This window comes from Lactuca virosa, chromosome 6, assembly GCF_052849685.1.
Source record: "Lactuca virosa cultivar CGN04683 chromosome 6, Lactuca_virosa_CGN04683_v6, whole genome shotgun sequence".
NCBI lineage: Eukaryota > Viridiplantae > Streptophyta > Magnoliopsida > Asterales > Asteraceae > Lactuca > Lactuca virosa.
The window spans coordinates 261,836,741-261,861,203 of NC_136431.1; the positions used below are offsets into that span (position 1 = coordinate 261,836,741).

A 24,463-nucleotide genomic window follows, 5' to 3' on the forward strand; every position below is an offset into this window, starting at 1 on the left:
AAGACAACCGCCCCCAACTCCAAGTCATGTGTCGGATAGTTCGCCTCGTGAGGCTTCAACTGCCTCGAGGCGTAGGCGATGACGTTACCTCTCTGCATCAACACTGCACACAAACCCGAGATGGACACATTCCAGTATACTTCAAAATCCTCAACACCCGCTGGTAGGGATAAGATCGGCGCCTCGCACAACCTCTGCCTCAAAGTCTCAAACGCTACCTACTGCTCAGGCCCCTAGCGAAATACAACGGCCTTTTTCGTCAGCCGGGTCAAGGGTGCTGCTATCTTGGAGAAATCCTGTATTAATCTCCTGGTATAGCCTGCTAAACCGAGGAAACTCCGAATCTCAGATGGAGACTTCAGAACCTCCCATCTCATCACGGCCTCCACTTTGGCCGGGTCGACCAAAATACCGTTTTGGTTGACAAGGTGCCCCAGAAACTGTACCTCGTGCAACCAGAACTCGCACTTGGAGAACTTGGCATACAAGCTCTCCCTCCTCAGGGTATCCAACACCTCCCGAAACTGATTCTCGTGTTGCTCATGTGTCTTGGAGTAAACCAAGATGTCATCAATAAAGACTATCACAGACCGATCCAACATCGGTCTGCATACGCGGTTCATGAGGTCCACGAACTCGACAGGGACATTGGTGAGCCCAAATGGCATCACCACGAACTCATAGTGTCCATAGCAAGTCCGTAAAGCAGTCTTCTATACATCCTTATATCCGAATCTCATCTGGTGATAGCCTAAACGCAAATCGATCTTCGAAAACCAAGACGCCCCTTGAAGCCGATCGAAGAGATCATCAATCCTAGGGAGTCGGTAACGGTTCTTCACCGTTACCTTGTTCAACTCTCGGTAGTCTATACACATCCGATGCGACCAATCCTTCTTCTTCACAAACAGGACCGAGGCTCCTCAAGGCGAACTGCTCGACTTGATAAATCCATTGTCTAACAACTCCTGCATCTCGGGAGGGGCTAACCGATATGGTGCCTTGGCTATCAGAGCCGCACCAGGGACTAGGTCGATCCTGAACTCCACCTGTCTCTCCAGAGGTATCCCAGGCAACTCCTCCGGGAACACATCTAGGTACTCCCTCGCAACCGGCACATCACTGACGGTCGCCTTACCCGCCTCTCGGGTATCCATGACATAGGTGACATAACCTGTGCAACCCTGCTGAAAGTAGCGCCTAGCCCTCGCTGCTGAACACAAAGTTGGCCCACGCTGCGGCCTCTTGCCCTGAATCACCAACTCTCCCCCACTCGGGGTCCTGACACGCACCAACTGCTGCTCACAGTCGATCACCGCCCCACTAGGGCTCAACCAATCCATGCCTATAATAACCTTTTTCCCATGGAAAGGTATGGGAACCAAATCCACAAGGTAACGCTCGTCATACATCCTTAAAACGCAATCTCTGTAAACCTCGGATGCCCGAACAGATCGGTCGTCAGCAATCTCAACCTCTAAAGGACAATCCAACATGCCTGAAGACTCAGGAAACATCTTGCTAAGTGCAAGGGATACGAATGATCGGGTAGCCCCCGAGTCAAATAACACCTATACTGGGATACCGTTCACATGGAACGATCCTAAACAGAACACATAAAACATATAACTTAAATATCATAACCGACATGTAATAAGAGTTAGGGAGAAAAAAACATACCCGTCACCACATCCGGTGCGGCACGCGCCTCTTCCACGGTCATCTGGAAGGCTCGGCTCCTCACCACTAGAGCATCTGTCTTGCCCTATCGGCCATCCGTGACCCACTCTCCACCATCAGTTGCATAAGAAGTCCCTGCTATCTCTCCCTAACTAGCTCGCGAATACCATTACATATTCCTAAGACTAGATAATTCTTCGAATGAGAGGTCCTACCCTACAACGGTTGGACTCAGACAAGAGCTGCGAAATAGGGTTAGACCTAACCTTCTGAATTTATTTAGTCCTCGTAATATGTAACTTAACATATTCGTTTACTAGTTAATTAAAGATCACTAAGACTCCTAAAAAGCACAAAGCAAATAGCATTCGGACATTGAGTAACCAAAACCAGGCATATCCTAACCAGACTATCATATCACTGACTAGTCATTACTATCATGCAGCTCAATAAGCACATACAACAGGAATATAAGGCATATTCCTAGATCCTTAGCCCTAATCTAGCATGCAGTTCTCATACACATATAATAGGCATATAAGGCATCCTTCCTAGATCCTTAGCCCTAATCTAGCATGCAGTTCTCCTAATAATATCATATATCGTAACAAACATGTATGGGTATCTTGGGGAAAACTTACTTGAGCTCGGCCGATTCCACGCATCACACACCTTGTTCTTTCTCACAACCCTTAAATTTAATTTTTGAAAAATTATTTTCTTAGTAAAAATTTTCCAAACCCTCGATTTGAGTCCAGACACCCCCGAAGGTGTGTCCGAATCCCTCAAACCAAGGCTTTGATACCAACTTGTAACATCCCAAAAATACGGTCCAAAAATTTCATTTTTAATTTAATAATTCATAAAGCAGATTATTTAAAAACATCATCGAGTTATCTCATTTCATAAAAACCCATAAGTCATATGTCAAAAAAACATGTCATAAGATAATAATGTCAGAGTACAAATCCAAAGAACATCATAGTGCGGAAAATCGTGGTGTGATGCGCTGCTGTCATGTTGAATCCTTTCCCTTCGAAGAAGAAGTACCTGAAACCAAAACTGTAAACCGTAAGCACGAAGCTTAGCGAGTTCCCCCATCATACCACATACCATACAATAACATACTGCCTAGCATATCTGGGTGCTGGCCTACCCCTTCGGTCTCTTTCAACCGGTAACTGCCTAGCATACCTGGGTGTTGGCCTACCCCTTCGGCCTCTTTCAACCAGTAACTGCCTAACATACCTGGGTGCTGGCCTACCCATTCGGTCTCTTTCAACCGGTAACTGCCTAGCATATCTGGGTACTAGCCTACCCCTTCGGTATCTTTCAACCGATAACCGAGGACTATTTCACCCCTACCACTACCACATAATGTCCTAGCATATATATATATATATATATATATATATATATATATATATATATATATATATATATATATATATATATATATAAGTCATATACTGCCTAGCATATCTGGGTGCTGGCCTACCCCTTCGGTCCTTTCGACTGGTAACAAGGTATATCCTACCCTTCCTACCACTATCGCATAATAACATAACATACTAGCACATAAAGCATAATAGATAGTGGAATACCATACAATTGTCACAATGAGAATCATCTCAACTATAATTAATTACTAGTAGGTCGGCATTGGTGCCTTCGACCCACTTCTACTGGAAGGTAACTCACCTCAATGCTGTAGAGTAGCTGAAATGTCCTCGACTCTGAGATCGACCCCACTCAAACTCCTACACATATCAGATATCCTTTAATTACCTTTTCATACTCATCCCCCTTAAGGGTCAATTTTGGTCAAAGTCAAAATCAAAGTCAACATCCTGGTCAAAGTCAACATCCTGGTTGACTCAACTCGCTGAGTTGGTCCATCAACTCGTCGAGTTCCATGAACCCTAAATCCTGAAATCGCGATCCAACTCGTCGAGTTCTTTCATGAACTCATCGAGTTCCTACCTATAATAGAGTCGGGACTTTTCAACACAACTCGTCGAGTTCTTCAGTCTTCAAAAACCAAAAACCATGGCCAAATCGCTGAGTCATCTCCTAGACTCGCCGAGTTTGCTCTATAACAGAACAGGTCGGGGGACCACGATCCAACTCGCCGAGTTTGATGAACAACTCGTCGAGTCCTATTAGTCTAAATCCATCCAGTCACTTCCAATCTTGTTCAATGCTTCCAAACCATTGATCTGGTCCCCTAGGGCTGATATATCACATAATGTTCTTATATTTACTTGTATGCTAGGACTACTTGGCTCAAAAAGCCAAAAGGATAGTTCATAAGTTGCATGGGACCTTCATGGCCATAAAGTTGGCACCTTTATGCAATGAAGTCCTTAAAAGACTCTAGATCTGAAAGGTTTTCCCCACATCAGACGTCCAAGTCCCAAAGACTAGCATTCTTAGACCAAAACATGGAGAAATCACTCTAAAACTAGATCTAAACATTGAATAGACAAGATAGGAGCTTTATACCTCCAATGAACCAGAAATGAAGCTCAACTTCTAGATCTACTCTTCTCCTTCACGTCCTTGCTCCTTCTTCAAGAATCCTCTTCTTCAATTTCACAAAGCATGTACAAAAATGGCTCAAAACACTTAAAAATGTATTAGGGTTTCGTGGCTAGGGTTTGGGATGATGGAGGCCGTAAATGAGGCCAACCTTTGGAGGTTAAGGTGTTTAAATAGGGTGCTAAACCTTGAAAATTAGGGTTTCATTCTGGCAGCTCTACTCTTCGAGTTGAGTCCTTCAACTCGTCGAGTAGGCTTTAAGTTCCGCATCCAAATTCCATTCCTACTCGACGAGTTTGGGGCCTCCAACTCGTTGAGTTCCTGTACAAAAATGAAAAATTTTGATTCAAAATAAATACCAGGAACCGGGCGTTACATATGCGCATTGAGGTCTTGGTATAATGGTTGAGTTCAAAATGGATTGTCTTATGTGATATTGGTGATGTAAGTAAGACTTAAAAATAATTAGTTTTGCTTGAGGGCAAGCAAAAGATAAGTGTGGGGTCTTTGATATTGTCATATTTATACATATTTTTATGCAATATTTGAATGCATTTTCATTAATATTTTAGTTATTTGCATAGATAAGTGGTACTTATAAGATCTAATTACATTTTGCAGCCAAAAGAAGTCATCTTGAAGAACAAGAACTAAAAGCGAAAAGTGATGGAACTTTGGAGGCTTGGAGAAGTAAAGAAAAGAAAATTCCACGGAAAAACTATATCCACGTCGTGGACTTCACTTACACGACATGGCATGGACGATTCTAGAAGATGAGTACACGGAAAGTTGAAGTCCTTGCCCAATAAGGATTCATCCAAATTCACGACGTGGAGTTCAAAATCCCGTAAAGTATATATATCCTTGGTGTTTTACGACTTGAAAATGTTGGCTGGAAAGAACAGAGAGTCTAGAAGTCGATTTTCATAGGAAAAGAAGGCAGAAACTTAGTGATAACATCCAAGGAAGGAGAAGGAGAATATCATAACTTTATTCTTAGTTTGGTATATTACTATGTTTTTAATAATGAAGATTGTGTGTTTGATTGTTACTATGAGTAGCTAAATCTAGCTGCTTCTGTTAGCTAGATGAAGCTTGAACTCCTGGATTAGTTATTTAATTATGGATTTTTCTTGTTGCTTGAATGCTTGTGTTTGATTGTTAATACCTAACATGTTAGAATTTGATACTTAAATTGCTTTAACTCATGTTCTGTGTAGTTTAGTGAATATTAAATTGCATGAACTTGACACCTAGTAATTTAGTGATCATTGAATTGCTAGAGCTAGGATCCAACCAATCTTAGTTAAGTGATGAAAGTATTAGTTTTGGCTGTGCTAGAGAACATATATTGTGACTATAATATTGTGTTTATTTAGTCAATCTTACATAACTCCAATAATAATTAATAATTGATTATGTGTTAAATTATGTGTGACCATGCATAGCTCTACATAAATTAATTCAACATTAATAAATTTGGACTTGAATTGGTAATAATATATTAATTGGTAACCAACGAGAATTGTCCATAATTAATAGCTAACCATTGAGGGAAAATGGATTCGAACTAACAGAAGTGTTTTAGTAATTGATTGAATTTGAATAGTTGAGAATTTAAGTTTGTCTAAACTTGAAAAATTAGATAAAAACCATTTTACTTTTGCTTAGAATTTTAGGTTAATTTAATAGTAAGTAGGTTAAATAATTAATTTTGTTTCCTGAGGTCGATACCCGACTGTTTGTGCTATACTATTTGCGAAAACGTACACTGCCTTTGGTCGAATAGCTAGTAGGATAGTAGGTAAAATTAGGTGTAGCTATTAGGACACATCATCAATGAAAAGCATAAAGACTACAAAGAATAAAACGGAAAAAAATACTAGATAGACAAAACCCTAATGGACTAAAAACCGTAATGGGCTAAAGGCTAAAGGGCCCATAAATAAGTGGGCTAATAATAATATATAGGCTAACATTATGTATGTTATGCTGTGCACGAGACTTATGTATGTTATGTTGTGCACGAGACTGAACATAAAACACTTTGTTAGTGTAGTGTCATGGTATATGGAAGATTCGTGATGGGATCGTTTAGTTGCGTGCAAACAGATATCTCGTCACTTGAGAGGAACTTTAAATATGTAAGTTTTATTTAAGTTGGAACAGGTGTGCAACAAAATAGAAGAAAAAAACGGAACAATGGAAATTGCTTGACTACTAAACTTTTACTAATAAACGAGACCACTAAATTCTTGATCTGAAACTTCTACCCTATTTATACTAGACATAATTGAATCCTAAACAAACACAAAAACAAAAACAAGTCCATATCAAGTTTCCTAAAATAAAACAAACTTTCTTTTAACCGATTAATCCAACAATCACCCCCTTAATCGGTTAAGCCACTCGTTCAAAACACTGTCGATTCCTCTTCGATTAGACCCGCTTCTTCCTTTTCTCATTTAGGACACTCGTTTTTATAGTGACCAAGCTCACCACATTTGTAACATCTAACGTGACTTTTATCCCGAACACGTTCATTACCATCTCGACTTCTCCCGGACCCCCGACCTCTTCCCCGGTCACGTCCAAAGTCATCCCGATTTGAACGTCCATTGCCACAATGCTTACAAACATGTAATTTTTCTTCATTAGCCAATAATAACCCACCTTGAGTGTCCTCCACTTTCTCGGTTCCTCTTATACGCTCCTCGTATGCCTTCAATCTACCAACCGCTTCATCGAATAACATTGAATCCAACTCCAAACATTGCTCTATTGAAGCCACGATTTGAAGAAATGACTTAGGCATCGAATCTAGTAACATTTTTACCAAATAACATTCTTCAAGCTCATATCCAAGACTCCTTGCTTTTGACGCTAAACCGGATAATTTCCTCACAAAATCATCAACCGTTTCACCCTCCTTCATGCGTAAACGTTCAAGCTCTCTCTCTTTAACGTTGCAAGCCGAGCCCTTCTCACCCGATCCACTCCAAAATACCGTGTTTTCAGCCCATCCCACACTTTCTTTGGTTCGGTGTAACTCGCCATTTGCAACACCATGTCTTCGGGTATCGCTTGAAACAAAAAAGCAAGAGCTTGTTTTGACTTTTTATGATCCAATGTTTCACCCGCCTTTGGTTCGACCGTCTCCTATATGCCGTGTACATCCATAATCGACTTGACTTTGACCACCCACACCGGATAATTCGTTGGAGTCAAAACCGGAACTTGATACGTCATTGAACCTCGTTCTTTAACCAACGACATCCTTTTCTCCTTAACCCCGACTTCTCTAATCAAGCTTGTTCCGAGAGCACTCTTCCACCAAACAACAAGACAAGGTCACGACCACCTTTATCGTCTTCCGTCACCCGCAAAACGAACCCGCTTTGACGTCTTCCCGTTCGTTTACTCCGCGCCTCCGGTTAGTCTCTCGCAAGCCCGATTAAAAGAAACCGGGGTTGCTTCTAATTAACCTCGAATCAGACCCTTTCAACGAAACCCCTCTGATACCAAGTGTAAGTTTTATTTAAGTTGGAACAGGTGTGCAACAAAATAGAAGAAAAAACGGAACAATGGAAATTGCTTGACTACTAAACTTTTACTAATAAACGAGACCACTAAATTCTTGATCTGGAACTTGTACCATATTTATACTAGACATAATTGAATCCTAAACAAACACAAAAACTAAAACAAGTCCATATCAAGTTTCCTAAAATAAAACAAACTTTCTTTTAACCGATTAATCCAACAAAATATCGGCCTCATTTATGATAGTGTCTAAGAGTGTATGATAGCCATATACTCAAATTACTACTTTGTTGCAAATGTGGACGAGAGGAGATTGTTGACCAGTAATGTAATCACGTTCGGGTAATGTGGTTGTTAGTTGGAAGACTACACTTTAGCCTTCAGTAATTGGTTTTTCCATGACCAATGCCGAGTAGGAAGCCTACATTCACTTCAGTGTCTTCTACTAGCTATTTGGTGTCGTTGTAATTACAACTGAAGGCTACACTTCAACATCTCATGATTTGGAAGGCTTTAGCTGTTATTCCAACCAAATTATCAACACTAGATTCTTCAACCAAATTTCTTCTTCAATTCTGGATTTGTTCCCGTTGTTACAACAAACACTATGCTCACTATTTGTAACTTGCTAAACACGATGAGATGTCAGTCATGACAACTTTTTGATGTATTGTGGGTGGAACTTGTTTTTTAAATAAAGTGTGTGTTACGCCTCCCTCAATCAACATGCACTTACCAAAATGCATTTGGCCTAGTGGTATGGTGTGTCCTCCCTCCTAGAGGAGGTTGAGGGCTCAAGTCTCGTTTGAGAGATAGATGGTATTAAGGTGTAGCTAATTAAGAGTATATTAGTTTTCCATTAAAAATAAGTCAACATTCAGATCCAGTTTTCAAATGAATCAATGATATTTTCTGATAGTTTCAACTTAAATGCAATCTTGTGGAAAGGTATTGAAGGCTGTTTGTATTATAGTATAAAGCCCAATATTATTAACAGGCGAACCATGAGCCTATGTCACAAAGTTGTCTCGTGCACACATCCTAATTGTGTTAGAGGTCCATGAATTTGGGCATGAAAGTTTATTGGACCATGGGGTGCTGAGCTGAAGGAATGTCAACCCTCTGCTGCTTTTATATATAATCGCCAGAGACATGGTATTTGTCGACTGGATGATATTTCCACATCTCTCGTTTTAAAGAAATATATATATTAAGAAAATGAAAGACACAGTTACACGAATTCCTTTAATAACATTAGATACCTCTTCCATTAACAGAAGTGGTACAAAAGGCAATAATAATATAGAGAAAAGGCAGGAATCTTCTATCCTCAGATGACTCAATTGTGGGGATGGGTTAACAACTGATAGCTAAGTTTGGGGAAGGCATGAAAACTACTTTCTAAGTATCATAACAAGCACCACATACTTCTCCCTTTTCCTGGATAGATTCCTTCTGAAATCTTGCAGGAAGTCCATGCATCGGGACAGGAAATGGACCATACTGAATCCCACTTTCAGATCCCACCACTTCCCATCTGCAACCACAATCATCAATATATGAATTTCACTCTTTGTTATTCAAAACATAATTCTAGTACTGTGTCATATGGGTTTGATTAAAATGAAATCCCAATCCCATACCTATATTTAGTGACTAAATGGTGAATCATAATGAGCATTTCCAGCTTAGCAAGCTCATTTCCAGGGCAAGCATGGACTCCGCTTCCAAACGGCATAAATGTGTTCGGCTTTGGTGCAACCTTCATATGCAACAAGATTTTTTTTTTCAAAACAATTATATATAACAATTGCACCATTAATCAAATCTCACTGATCTTACCTCGAATCTTGAAGGGTCGAATTGTTGAGGATTGGGAAAGAATTCAGGATTGTGATGGATATTCCTAAACAAAGGCATGACCTTCCAGCCTTTTGGTATTCGATAGCCTGTTTCAAATTATTGGGTGTAGTTTGTTAAACATCGCAGTCTATTAAGGAGAATTACATAGCTATGTGGACAGTAGTGCAATCAAAAACCCGAGATAAGAAAAATCATAAGCTAACAAAACTTCCAAGATGATCGTGTGGGACTGTTATCTTACCCTTGTATTCGACATCAGTATCTGCCTCTCGAAATGTGAATGATATAATGCTTGCCATTCTCAAGCTCTCCAATATCACCTAACATATATACACACATCGAGAAAACTTTCAACACATAAATAGACACATGGGTACCCTGATTTCTGTGTATGTTCCCCCATCCATGTCTGGATTTGATATTTACTTTTGCCTTGTGCATGAAAAGTCTAATTGCTATAGAAGAACTTGTTTGTCAAAAGTGCATACCTTGTACGTAATTGGCATATTTCTAGTCTGGGCCCATGTCAACTTAAGATGACCATCATCATTAAACTTGTAGATAACCTTCTGCTCAGCCTACATAGACATAAAGTTTTATTATTATAATATTTCATGGGAAAATCCAATACTATGAGAGAGAAGCTCCTGCTTTTTTAGAGAGAGAATTAAGCAAATGCGTCATTTTACCTTTACAGTCTCCAGAAGTTTCGGGTGATCATGCAGATATTTCAGAATCCATGTCAATGCACTGGCTGTTGTGTCCTGAGCAGCAAACAGAACTCCAATAATGTTATCAGCAATCTGATCTTCACTCAAGGTTTTACCATTATCATCTTTCGAGTTCATTAAACATCCCAAAAGGTATTTCTCTGTTGCCCTCTTTTCTTTCCTCTCAGAGATGATTTCCCTCAATATCTGCTGCAGCCGTTTCCTCGCCTATATATAAAGAGTGTTGGCATTTGGTTAAGTACGCAAGTCTGTCAAAACTCGAAAGGCAGTTTCGCTTTTATATAACGTTATGTCACCAACTTTAGACTTAGTTTTCAACTTTCAAGTAAGAAGATGTTATTTTTGGATGCTTCGAAAGGAAAATGGACAAAAGGCAAATGAAATATGAAAAAACTTGACTTACCAAAAAAGCCTTTTTGAAGGGTGTGCCTGGTAATTTTGTTGGGAAAGAGTTGTAACCTTTGTCTACTATGCTGTAGTTTTGCTTTAGTTGCTCTTTCTGGCTGGCCTCCAAGTGTCCAAATATAGCGAGTATACCAACCTCGAAGGATAGCTGTAATCAAACAAGTATGTAATTATCAATTCCCCAAAAAGATTATTGTAATGTACATAAAGATGTAGACAAAAACATTGGTGTGAATTCAATAAACCCAAATGAAAGATGACATATATAGGAGGAAAAACACAGAACATAAAACCAACCCTTTTCATCTCATGAAACGTTTGGACAATTCGGCTATCTGCCCATGAGTCCAACGCGGATACGACCATTGATTCAATATCTGGAACCAAACTTCGGAGATTATCAAGTGATAAGGAGCCCTGGACTAGCTTCCTTAAGCGAGTGTGGTACTCCCCTTGATGGAAAAACAGTGCTAAAGGACCAATCAAGTTTTCTTTACTTTTTGGGTACGTGGGCTTGAACAAGTGAGATTGTGTTACCAATACAAACCGAGCTGCTTCAGGGCTAGCCAACATGATACTAGGACAACCCAAAATATGGGTCTTGAAAATCTCACCATACCTGAACAATCCGCACAAAAGAACAAGTCTATGGCGTTAAGAATTGCTGAGATAATACAATATACTACATCGAAAGTTAATTTGAAAGGAATTAGTCGTGATAGACCTTTTCTGTTTTGTAGCGAAGAAAACATTTGGATCTTGAGAGTAAAGTTGAAGTGTTTCACCGATATACGGCCAGCCTAGTGACCCTGGAGGGAGCTTATTGGTGGAGTCCCTTTGGTTCCTTCTTACGAAAATGTAGCAGATAAGTGCAACAATGAGGAACACGAAGACATGCAATAGTATGATTCCTTCTCTCTCCTCCATCTGTTTAAGTAAAGAAGCAAAGCAGGAAGTTTTGTTGTCTCTCGTACCAAAATGTAAGTCTTGGCATATGGCTTATATATTGGATGTGGAAGGGGGTTTATATAGAAAATGGACTATGACCTACAAATAAGAACAAAATCTCCGGGATTTCATCATTTAATGAATTAATTATATATATTCCATTTATAAATATTGAAATCCAATAACTAATTTTTTCTATTAAAGAAAGACTCGAAATTTAGCAATAGAATAAATATCTGATTCGATGGTAATTATGAGTTATGACAAATATTTTTTAGCATTTATGATTTCTCCTTAAACCCATAATTATTAGATTTAAAAACTAGATTAGAGGCAAACAGTGTCCACTACTGTGGCTACGTGTTTCTTGATTGTGCTAGAAAGAAGACTTTTAATTGTCGGCTAGGTTACTTCCTCTCTCAAGGTTTCATCACTTTTCTATAGTAGTTGGGAGAATTAATTGGTGATCCGTTGAATTGTTTACCTAGAAACAACTAGCGATTTCCATTGACTTTACTGTCGTTCCTATTAGCATGATGAATGACGGTAGAACATCATCTAGCAATGGATATTTGGTGTTTGTATAGTGCTAGTAAATGGATGGTGGGTTTAGTTATGTTCTTCGATCGGATGATGTATCATGTTAGCATGCACGTAAAATAACCGAGTATCAAACATAATGACATGATGTGCATCAATCAGTGGCGGATCTAGTAAAAATAACTAGGGTATGTAGTCCATTAGTAATGGATCTATAAATATATATGTTATTTCAGTAACATGCGGCGCATATAATGGGTTATTGTGGCCGTAGCCCAATAATGTTTCGTATATTGGTTTAAATGGTCCGTCGTGATTTTATTTTGCCTTAAAATATACGAACTTGTGTTTTACCGGTTAATTTCGTATCTGTACCCGTTTTTGAAGGTTACACTGCCTTATCAATTGCCGACTAAGCAGGTGAGTCAATAATGACTCAGTGGTGAGTCAACTCATCATTGCTATGTAAGCCAAGAGTTATTACGCCTAAACACAAAATCGAACTTCGTGTTCTTTATGAGAGAGAAAAGCAAAAATACCCAAACCTTTGGTTCTTTTGTGTTCATCAGAGAAAAAAGCAAGACACAAAATAAAAAACACCCAAACAAAGTTAACACAAAATTGACTTACGGATGCAAGAAAAAATTTCAAAAAATGATAGGGATCTCCAAAAATGTTAAATAATACAAAAAAAAAGGAAAATGTAATTGTTGCTTATTAAACTTATGTCTTTTACTCGATCTGGTCACTAATGTATTTTTTTGCGTAATAGGTCATTAAACTTACAATTTACTTTTTTATTAAGTCATTTTCGTTAGTTTTTTAACAAATCATTGTTAAATCAGTTTTCCAAAATTACATTAATGGTTCCTATGTTTTCAAATTCTTTCGTATTTTCTCCTAATCCAACCGCATACATGCTTATCCATTTCAATTCTGGTGACATCCATCTTCTCTGATGACCCTTCCATCTCTGACGACATTTCGTGTTATTAATTAATAAAAATTTGTTAGGTAGTTCTTGGGAGTGTGAGTTTTAACTATCTCCTTTATTCACTAATATTTTGGATTTTTCAATTCATATCTCCATCATGTGGTTGTCAATATGTTTAATGCTTTTTGGAGATACATATATGTGCAAGATTTCGCTAACTTAAGAAATTAGCATTGAAAAAAAATAAAGAAATCAGAACATATAACTGAAGAAATTGGCATTGAAAGGTCTCTAATTAAATTCAATGATCGGTTTCGCTAACCTGATTCTAAGAGAAAATTCCTAGAGATACCTCCTCCTCCTGTTTTATCTAATATTTAGATTTCAAAAAGTGGTGGTGACAAATGAGCCAAACAACCATCATCAGCATTAATGTGGATGTCTACCTTTTTCTCCACTCCATTTTTCATATCATAATAACACATATCCTTACAGTATTATCAAGAAAAACAAGCGTAATTTAGCCATAAAAAGTAGGGATGAGCATATGCGGATACCAGGCTAAATTCGATAGAACCGGAATCGGACCGGAACCGACGGTTCCTGAAATATTGGAACCGGAACCGGCGGGACCGGTTCCGGCTCCGGATACCCGTTTTCTAATTTTTATAAAAAACTTTTTATTGAAAAAATAACTAGATAAAATAATAGTTTGACAAATTATCAAATATAAGATATCATTCATATCATATTAGGTGGTTTAAGCTTATGTACTCCAGGCTAGAGAGCAAAAAAATAACATTTGGCCAAAAACATTTTAATAGAGTATCAATATAAAACTCGAATTACAAAAAGGCATGTGATTCACATCTATGTTTATATAAAAAACATAGTCCAATAACCTTGATTTTGTATATTATTATTTTCCATAGTGTTTTTTTAAAATACCAACATTATATGGTATCTATTGTGAATAGTTATTATAAATCCAAAAATATGACAACTATGATGTTGATTTTAATCACGCTGTGTTAAAATATTTTTCAATCAAATATGTGCACACCATGTTCATATATATATATATATATATATATATATATATATATATATATATATATATATATATATATATATATGACAAAATTACAAAAATGGTCTCTGTGGTTTACCAAAAGTCACAAAGTTAGTCCCTATTAATTTTTTTTTGATGCAAATGGTCCTTGTGGTTTGCGAAACTTGCAAAGTTGGCCCTTTTTACTAACACCGTTAGTAAAACGCCGTCAGGGACTAAATCTGTAAGGACATTTTCGTCTTTTCAAGTATAGAAAGACTGAATTCGTGACATTTGACAAACCACAAGGACCATTTTTGAAATTTGTTTGAAAAAATAAATTAATTTGTTGAAGGTAGGGGGGAAGGCTCGAACTCACGACCTCCACCCCTTTATTTGTCCAAAACCTTAACCAGTTGAGCTGATTGCTCAATTGGTTATAATACCCTAAAACTAATTTATATAATAACAAAAACGTTAATATTTAAATAATAAATAAATTACAAAAACATTTTTTTACATAACTTTTTTTTTAAATAAAACAAAAAGTATTTTAGTCGTGTTATAAAAAAAATTGTTTTTAACAAATAATTTGTATGTTTTTTTATGTATTTATTTTACGTAAAATATATTTTTTTATTTTCTTTAAAAAAATAAGTTTTCGTATAAAAAATATGTTTTCGTATATTATATTTTTTTATGTATTTGAAATAATAATAATTAACACTACTCATGACATAAAAAAAAATATTAATTATTTTGGGTCGTTAGTTCTAAAATACGTATTTCATCTTTTTTATAAATATATATAACCGAAAAACGTTAATATTTCATCTTTTGGGTCGTGAGTTCGAGCCTTCCCCTCCCCCCCCCCCCCTACCTTCAGCAAATTAATTAATTTTTTCAAACAAATTTCAAAAATGGTCCTTGTGGTTTCTCAAATGCCACGAATTCAGTCATTCTATACTTAAAAACACGAAAATGCCCTTACAGATTTAGTCCTTAACAGCGTTTTACTAACGATGTTAGTAAAAAGGGCCAACTTTGCATGTTTCGCAAACCACAAGGACCATTTGCATCAAAAAAATTTAATAGGGACTGACTTTGTGACTTTTGGTAAACCACAGGGACCATTTTTGTAATTTTGTCTCTATATATATATATATATATATATATATATATATATATATATATATATATATATATATATATATAACCGGTTCCGAAGGATACCCAGCGGGTAGCGGTTCTGAAAAAAATAAGAACCGGAACCGGAACTGCTTAAGACGGTTCTGGGAGCATCATCTATTCAAAACGTATCAATTTTTTAAAAAAGTGTAAAAATATAATAATAATAGAATGAATAGTGAACAATAACGCCGAAATGTGGAGTTTGAGATTGGAGTTGTGGGAGAGATTCATTGTATGTGTGGGGTTGGATTAGGACCAAATGTCACACCCCCAAACTGAAACGGCGGAAACATTCGGGGGTGGATGACGTCATACGTAGTATCACAACAATTGCATCATAGTAATCAAAGTAAACACAACCATTACATTGAATATATATATATAAAAGATATTTACATCTGTTTGATTCATATTCATATACATCAAAAGTATATCAAAATAATAAGACGTGACTCTATATGCTCTGTATTCTCAAAAGTCTGCTGAGGTACCTGTCTACTGATTTCCTGAGAATACAAGAGATTTTGAAAAGAGAGTATCAGCATAAAAGCTGGTGAGTTCATAAGCATGTTTTTGTGATAAAAACCAGTTAATGAATCAGTGAAAATGTTTATATGTTTCCAAGAAAATCCCATATTTTCTAATGTATGAGTTTGTTGCAGTGATCTATAAGTACGAAAACCCTGGCTATCACCAGTATGTATAGAATGTTCAGTTGGAAAACCCCGGTCATTACCAGTATGTATAGTAGTTCTATTAATTAAATAAAACCATGTGTTTTATCCCCTGGAACCCTCCAATATAATGTATAGTAGTTCTATTAATTAAAATAAAACTAATGAAAAATGAAATCCCGTAAACGATAAGTTAGTTTGTACTATTGTGAGTCGTATAACCATGCTTGATATGACTGATGACCTTTACGACGTTCTTCAGGCGTCGAACGGTATGATATTTGTCACCCCAGGCATGCCTGCCTAACTGTAGCTCGCAGTTTAGGTGTGAGATCGTCAGTCCCGAATAGATCTATTCACAAATCTCACGCTCTCCCTCCAGGAGAATCTGATTATACTAAAAGATAGGATTTAACATGCACCTTGAAAGGTACAAATGAAGAGTTGTCTCACAATCATGTATTAACTAATTTACATATAGTTCTGTATTGTTCTTTTGTGATTAAATCAGTTCGTATACTTTATAGAGTAATAGTTACCCGAGAGATATAAATATGTCATAATTTATATGTTTAACAATGTATAAGCTCTGAATTTGTAAAACTGTATATCGAAAAACCCCAAACTATACCTGTTATAGGTTGCATGATTATTATGTATTTGGTTCATGCATTGATCCGAAAACTATGCAATTTGGCAATAAGTTGAAATGTCCCTTATGCACAGCATAATACAAAAGGGAATAAATTTCTAAATATTTTATAAAATGTGGAAAATGTATGGATATATCAATTGCATCAGTTTTAACCGTGTTGGAATCCTTTTGTATAAAATTCACAAAAATCATTTGTGTTTGGCTTGTACTCTCCCCCTGAAATATTGAAAACAGTAAAAGCATAGGGGTATGAACTCACTATTGGTTGTGTGAAATGTCGAGCAACAAAACTGGGAGTGAAGATCCTCGGGTTGATGTACGCGGCACTTAACGGGATCCTAATATCAATTAAATACATATGTGCATTTATTAGCGAAACCATTATTTATAGTGTTGGAAAAACACTTGCTTTTGGTTGAGGAATGTTACCGGAACTCGATTGGATCGAAGAAAGCGGGTTTTCAGTCAAGTTCACGACTTGGGAAGGTTTGCGGCCGTGAAGGGGATTACGGCCGTGAACTGTTCTCGGCCATGAACAGCCCCTTGAAGGGTTTACGGTCGTGAACGGTGTTCTTGAAGGAAATATGAATGTTTGAAGGGTTCACGGCCGTGAACAGATTGCAGCTCTTGAAGGTTTGAAGATTTGAAGGGTGTACGGTCGTGAACTCAAGAACAGCTAGCACTGCTGAATTCGATGAAAAACGCGTTTTAGATGTTCCACAACAACGCCCAAATGTGATTCTTGATGATTTTCGGAAGAAAAGAGGGTATTTTGGTGTTTGCGGTTGAGGGGTTAGAGAGAGAATGGGAGAGTTTTCGGCCAGAAAAGTGTAAATGAAGGGTAGGTGTTTATATGTATAGGGGGTTTTCATGGTCGGTGGTGGGGTCCACCCACCGAGAATGGGTTTACGGCCGTGATCAGGTTTACGGCCATGATCGAGTTCACGGCCGTGAACACCAGTCAGGCCGATTTCTGCTGATTTTCGAAGGAGACTCGGGTTTTCGTGCGATTTTGGTTCCGACTCTTATATTAAATTATATAACTTAAATGATTTTTCCCAAACCTTAAGAATTTGACGGAACTAAATAAAAGACAAAATTTATTTATCGGACTTGGCTAACGTTAACAGAAAAAGGCTCGGGTTGTCACATCATCCCCCCGATAGAGGGAATTTCGTCCCGAAATTCTAACATAGATTACAAATCATGGACTCGGAAAAATATGAGGGTACTTCTGTTTCATTTGATCTTCGCGCTCCCAAGTGAATTCAGGTCCCCGCTTGGCATTCCAGCGGACCTTGACTATCGGTATGCGACTTTGTTTCGTTCTTTTGACTTCTCGATCCATGATTTCGACTGGTTCTTCCACGAAATTAAGGTTCTCGTTGATCTCGATATCATCAAGAGGGATCACTAAGGTTTCGTCAGATAGACACTTTTTAAGGTTCGAGACGTGGAATACGGGATGGATATTTCTAAGCTCTTGGGGTAAACGAAGTTTATATGCTACGGGACCGATCCTAGCGAGGATCTCGAATGGTCCTATGTATCTCGGATTTAGCTTTCCACGCTTTCCAAAGCGTATCATGCCCTTCCAGGGTGAGACCTTCAACAGGACGAGATCGGTATATTTTACATCACGCTTAATATACTATAATTTATGTAAAATAACCGATTTTATCTAAGAATGGTGCTACTTTGACATGTATTTGAATTATGTTTGTAGGTGGTAAATATGATGAAAATGGTACAAAAAGATGCAAAAAGAAGTTCAAGGAATTACACGAAGAGAAATCAAGATTGAAAACAAAATAATTGAAGATGTTCGGGTTTGGAAAGACGAGAAAACAAAATAAAAAAATAAAAAATTGTATTTTTAAAATAATTATAATTTAATTAAAATGATTTATTTAGGAAATAATAATTTTATTATTTTCTAAATAATTTAATTTAATTAAATGTATTTTTAATAAAATCAAAATAAAAATAATATATAAAAAATCATGTTTTTAAAAATAAAAATAAAAAGAATTTAAATTAATTAATGAGGTTTAATTAAAATAAATTAGTGGGAAATAATTAATTATTTTCTAATTAATTTATAGTAATTAAATTGAATTTATTTAATTTAAAAAAAATGAAAAAGAAAAGAAAAGGCCCCAGCCAAGCCAAGCCAACCCAAGCCAAGCCGAAGCCGAGCTCAGCCGGAGCCAGCCGAGCCAATCTAAAAGCTTAATATTCCTAGATCCAAATAATTCCATCTTTTTAATTCTTTTGAATTCTTTTTCATAAGATTTAGATTGGATCTTAGATCCAATCTAAAAGCTTAATATTCCTAGCTTTATTTCATTCTTTTTGGTATTTAATTTTCCAAAAATTCACTATAAATACCACCTCAAAATCACCATTTCAAACACACCTCTTACATTCTTACACATCTCTTACATTCTTACACACCTCTTACATTCTTACACACTCTCTTACACACTCATACACTCTTACATACTTCATATACCTCTTATACCAACCTATTTTCATACCACCACTTTCTTTAGGAAATTTCTATATTTTTTTGGAAGAATTTTAGTCTTCCAAATTCTTTTCTTTTTCCAAAGAATTCAAGCCATCAAAGATTCAAGACTTTTCAAGATTCAAAATCAAGACATCAAGAATTCAAGAATACAAATATGAGTTTGTATAAGTCTACAATGTGCGGCTAAATCCTATCGTGATCGCAACCGGGAGTAGGTTTTAATTCTTACTTATTGTATTATTTTTGGGTGTGAACATTTGAATTTGTTGAATATTATTTGTGGATTTTGTTTATGTTTTTAACATTATAAAATCGTTACACTTATTTTATTCATTTATCAATTAATTATTCCAAGTTTAAAATAATTTTAAGTGATCTCCCCACCGTGCCAAATCATCCAATAGCGGTGTGTAGGACGGAGGGTGCGGTTACACTTATTTTCTATTTTGGACTTAGACTTTAATTGAATCGACTATGAAAAATTAATAACACTCATTTCTAATTCATATAATTATTAATTCTGAAACCGGAAGCGATCATTTTTTTTAATTGAATTAAAATCATATATTTTTTGTTTGTCATCATATTTATAAATCTCAAATTAATCATTATTTCTTTATCGTTAAATCAAAATAGTAACTAAACTATTAACCATAAGCTCCTCTGGATCCGACCCTTACTTACCACTCGCTAGATTAGTGGAAATAAGGTTTATTTTTGACGCGACAACGACCGCTCGTCAAATTTTGGCGCCGTTGCCGGGGAGCTATTGCGCTTAATATTTAGTTTTTTATTTTAAATTAAAAAAAAAAAAATTAAAAAAAAATTAAAAACAAAATTTTTGATAAAAAATTTCACATTTTCTTTCTAGTTGTTTATTTGATATATATATATATATATATATATATATATATATATATATATATATATTAGTATAATTTTCTAATATATATATAAAATAAAATAAAAAATCACAATTTTTTTTTTGATTTTTAAGTATAATTTCGAAAAAATATATAAAAAAAATATAATGTTTTTTTTCTTTTTTGTTTATTTGATTTTTTTTATAACTTCGAAAATATATAAAAAAAATATAAAAAATACATATAAAATAATTTATTTGATTCTTATAGTCTTTATTTATAATTGTTAAATTCCTTTTACGCGTTTGTATTTTTTTTTTGTTGTGCATGTATACTCGTTATTCGAGACGATCCTCTCCATTGTTTTTTAACTCAGAAATCGAAAGAGCGGCAAGAAGAAATCGTGTTACTCACCGCGCCTTAATTTTTGAAGAAGCCAACAAAACCGACGACAAGATGACAGACCGAAAAACCATGGGAGATTTTGCACGACCCTCACTTGACGGGACCAAATCATGCATTAAACGACCTGAAGTAGGAGCTACAACTTTTGAGATCAAGATGCATGTGATCCAAATGGTGCAAAATAGTGCGCAATTCGATGGCTCACCCGATAGTGACCCCAATACACACATCACTAGTTTCTTGGACATTTGTGACATGTTCAAGATGGATGGAGTAACTGAAGATGCAATCCGACTACGCCTCTTTCCTTTCTCTCTACGAGGCCGTGCCAAGAGGTGGTTCTCAACATTACCCGCTGAATCCATCACCACTTGGGAAGACTTGGCTGACAAATTCCTAACCAAGTACTTTCCACCATCAAAGACAAACATGATGATCAATGAAATCCTTTCATTTCAAGCTGAAGATGGCGAATCGCTATACGAAGCATGGGAAAGATACCGAGAGCTACTCCAAAGATGCCCACATCATGAGCTACCTATGTGGAGGCAGGTCCAAACATTCTTCAATAGTTTGGACATTCATACACAACAATCACTCCATGCAGCTGCCGGAGGTTCCATAAGGAACAAAACACTAGAAGAAACTTATGAACTCATAGATGAAATGGCAATGAATGGCAGTCCCGCTCATTCGGTCCAATATCGTGGCAACAAAAACAAACAACTTAAATTTGAGAGTGTACATCAAACCGATGAAGTGCTGACTGAAGTCCTTTCCCAAATGCGGAAACTGAAAACTGAAATCAGTCAACTTAAACAAAACCCTCAATCTAATGTTCAAACTGTTTGCAGTTTATGTGAAGGACCACACAAGACTAAAGACTGCAGAAAAGGGAACATGTTCGCTCAAAACAATGATAAAGTTGAAGAAGTCTTTTATTCTTCCGGTGATCAGGCTGACTTGAATGAAGAAAGGCGAAATTTCTATAGACCACAACAACAACACAATCAATTCAACAACCAAAGCAACAATGACCGATGGAGGAACAACAACAATTCAAGTTCAAATTGGTGGAACAACAACAACAACTTCAACCCAAACTGGCAAGGCAACAAGGTCAGCAACAACAATTCGGGCCAATCCAGTCAAAATCAACATCATGGGCCAGTTTCTTCTCAAGCAAATCATGGAAAGACAAGTGAACCATACCATGATAAGCAAATGGAACAATTGATGAACATGATGAAGGAAAGTCTCAAGCAAAATGAAATTAACTCCAAATCAATTTCAATACTTGAGAAGCAATTGGGACAAATAGCAGAGCAAATAAATCGGCGACCACCTGGAAACCTTCCGGGCACCACGCAAGTAAATCCTCAACACTCAAGAGCTTCAACTAGCAACACCACCACCACCAACACCAACAACAACGCACATGTAAATGAGGTAACTATTCTGCGTAGTGGTAAATCATATGATAATCAAGTGCATAAGCCTATACCAAACTCGTTAAAAAATCCTGATGAGGTTTTAGTGGAGGATTATGTATCTTCTGATAATGAAAGTGAAAAGACTCTTAAAACACCAATTGAACGAGAACATAAATTGAAAGGAAAATTGCATGAGTCGGAACTGTCTAAAGTTGGGGAAGGACATGTGGAGACAAATACCACCCCTTACCCAACAGATTTGAAAAACCCAGAAAAACAAGTTTTAAAAAAAAATGATGATATTTGGGAAACTTTTCGACAAGTCAAAATTAACATCCCACTTATCGATGCCATTAAGCAAATTCCGGCTTATGCTAAATTCCTCAAAGATTTATGTACTCAAAAGAGACGTCACCGAATTCCAACAAAATCAAACGGTACAGCACATGTTAGTGTCGCTTTGACAGGAATACTTCCACCCAAATTAAAAGATCCTGGAGCACCCTTAATTACAATTGAAATTGGAAACATAAAAATCAAAAAGGCACTTCTTGATCTTGGAGCAAGTATCAATGTCCTTCCTGGTAGTTTATATGATAAATATGACCTTGACCCATTGCAACCAACTAACATTACTGTGTCCATGGCCGATTTGTCACTTAAATTACCACGGGGGATGTTGCCTGATGTCATAGTCAAGGTGGAAGATTTTTATTACCCAGTTGACTTCATAGTTATGGACTCTGAAAAACACTTCAAGGACAAACAACAAAATGTCATTCTCGGTTGTCCCTTTTTAGCAACTATAAATGCTCAAATTAGTTGTCGAGATGGTGCAATTGACGTGACTTTTGGCAACCGCAAGTTGAGACTACAAGCCTTTGGACCCAACGCTAACTCTCTAGATCATAATGATTGCTTTATGATAGATACCATCGGGGATTGTGTTCACGAGCATACCGCAAATATGCTCCTGGACATAACCAATGATTTGGAGGATGTTTTTTGTGACAGTGACAGATCTCAATCAATTGAAGATCAAAAAGAGTTTCTGAATGCTATCCATGGTCGCACGTCAACTTGGTCAAATAATTTTGATGATCTCCCAGATTCAATTGATTCAAAGATAAAGCCATCATTGGAAGAACCACCAGCATTGGAATTGAAGTTGTTACCGAAGCATTTGAAATATGCCTTTTTGGGAGAAAATCAAACGCTTCCGGTGATCATTGCATCAGATTTGACAGAGGAACAAGAACAAGCATTACTGAAGGTGCTTAACACATACAAAGCCGCAGTTGGATGGACAATTGCCGATCTTAAGGGAATAAGCCCAGCAGTTTGCATGCATAGAATCATTACCGAACCGTCGACAAAACCATCAAGAGAGACGCAAAGAAGAACGAACCCTAATATGAGGGAAGTCGTGAAGAAAGAAGTGTTAAAGTGGTTAGATGCCGGAATCATCTACCCAATCTCTGACAGTGTATGGGTTAGCCCAACGCAAACCATTCCAAAGAAAGCTGGCGTCACGATCGTAGAAACTTCAAGTGGTGAAAAGATAACCACTCGGCCGGTAACCGGGTGGCGGGTTTGTATTGATTATCGCAAATTAAATACTGCCACTTTAAAAGACCATTTTCCTTTACCTTTCATTGACCAAATAATAGAGAAATTATCAGGTCAAAAGTTTTATTGTTTTCTGGATGGGTATTCTGGATACAATCAAATACCTATACATCCTGAAGACCAAGCCAAGACTACTTTTACATGTCCCTATGGTACTTTCGCATTCCGACGAATGCCATTCGGATTATGTAATGCCCCTGCCACTTTTCAAAGATTAATGACTAGTATTTTTTCAGACATGGTCGGGGAGTCCTTGGAAATTTTTATGGATGATTTCTCTATTTTTGGATCAACATTTGACACATGTCTCCAACAATTGGTAAAAGTTTTGAAACGTTGCACGGAGACAAACTTGGTTTTAAGTTGGGAGAAAAGTCATTTCATGGTTAAAGAAGGAGTTATACTTGGGCACGTTGTTTCTGAAAGAGGATTTGAAGTTGACCATGCCAAAGTACAACTCATTTCCTTACTACCACCTCCCACAAATGTCAAAGGCGTGAGATCTTTTCTTGGACATGCAGGTTTTTATAGACGATTCATCAAAAATTTTAGTGCGATTTCAAAACCTTTATGCAATTTGCTCTCTAAAGACGCACCATTTTCTTTTGATGAATCGTGTATGAAATCCTTTCAAAATCTAAAGGGACAACTTTCCCAAGCACCAATATTGCGATCACCTGATTGGTCACAACCTTTTGAAATCATGTGTGACGCAAGTGATTATGCGGTTGGTGCTGTATTGGGGCAACGGGTGAATAAAAAGCCCGTTGTAATCTCTTATGCTAGCAAAACTTTTTCCGATATACAATTGAATTACACAACAACGGAAAAAGAGTTGTTAGCA

At 36.9% G+C, this 24,463-nt stretch overlaps 2 protein-coding genes across 2 annotated transcripts; both read right to left on the reverse strand.

Moving 5' to 3' along the window:
- Positions 1-6,682: 6,682 nt before the first annotated feature.
- On the reverse strand, positions 6,683-7,497 carry LOC145122489 (uncharacterized). The gene is made up of 2 exons (XM_079058087.1): positions 7,409-7,497; positions 6,683-7,304 (listed from the first exon to the last, which is right to left on the reverse strand). Exons 1-2 carry the CDS (start codon positions 7,495-7,497, stop codon positions 6,683-6,685), a joined length of 711 nt encoding a protein of 236 aa, XP_078914213.1.
- A 1,458-nt stretch (positions 7,498-8,955) lies between these two features.
- On the reverse strand, positions 8,956-11,749 carry LOC145119721 (abscisic acid 8'-hydroxylase 4-like). Its single transcript, XM_079055436.1, has 9 exons — positions 11,488-11,749; positions 11,061-11,382; positions 10,762-10,911; positions 10,317-10,565; positions 10,116-10,205; positions 9,869-9,947; positions 9,607-9,713; positions 9,408-9,526; positions 8,956-9,301 (listed from the first exon to the last, which is right to left on the reverse strand). The coding sequence occupies exons 1-9, from the start codon at positions 11,688-11,690 to the stop codon at positions 9,166-9,168; spliced, it is 1,455 nt and encodes a 484-aa protein (XP_078911562.1). The 5' UTR covers positions 11,691-11,749; the 3' UTR covers positions 8,956-9,165.
- Between the last annotated feature and the right edge of the window lie 12,714 nt (positions 11,750-24,463).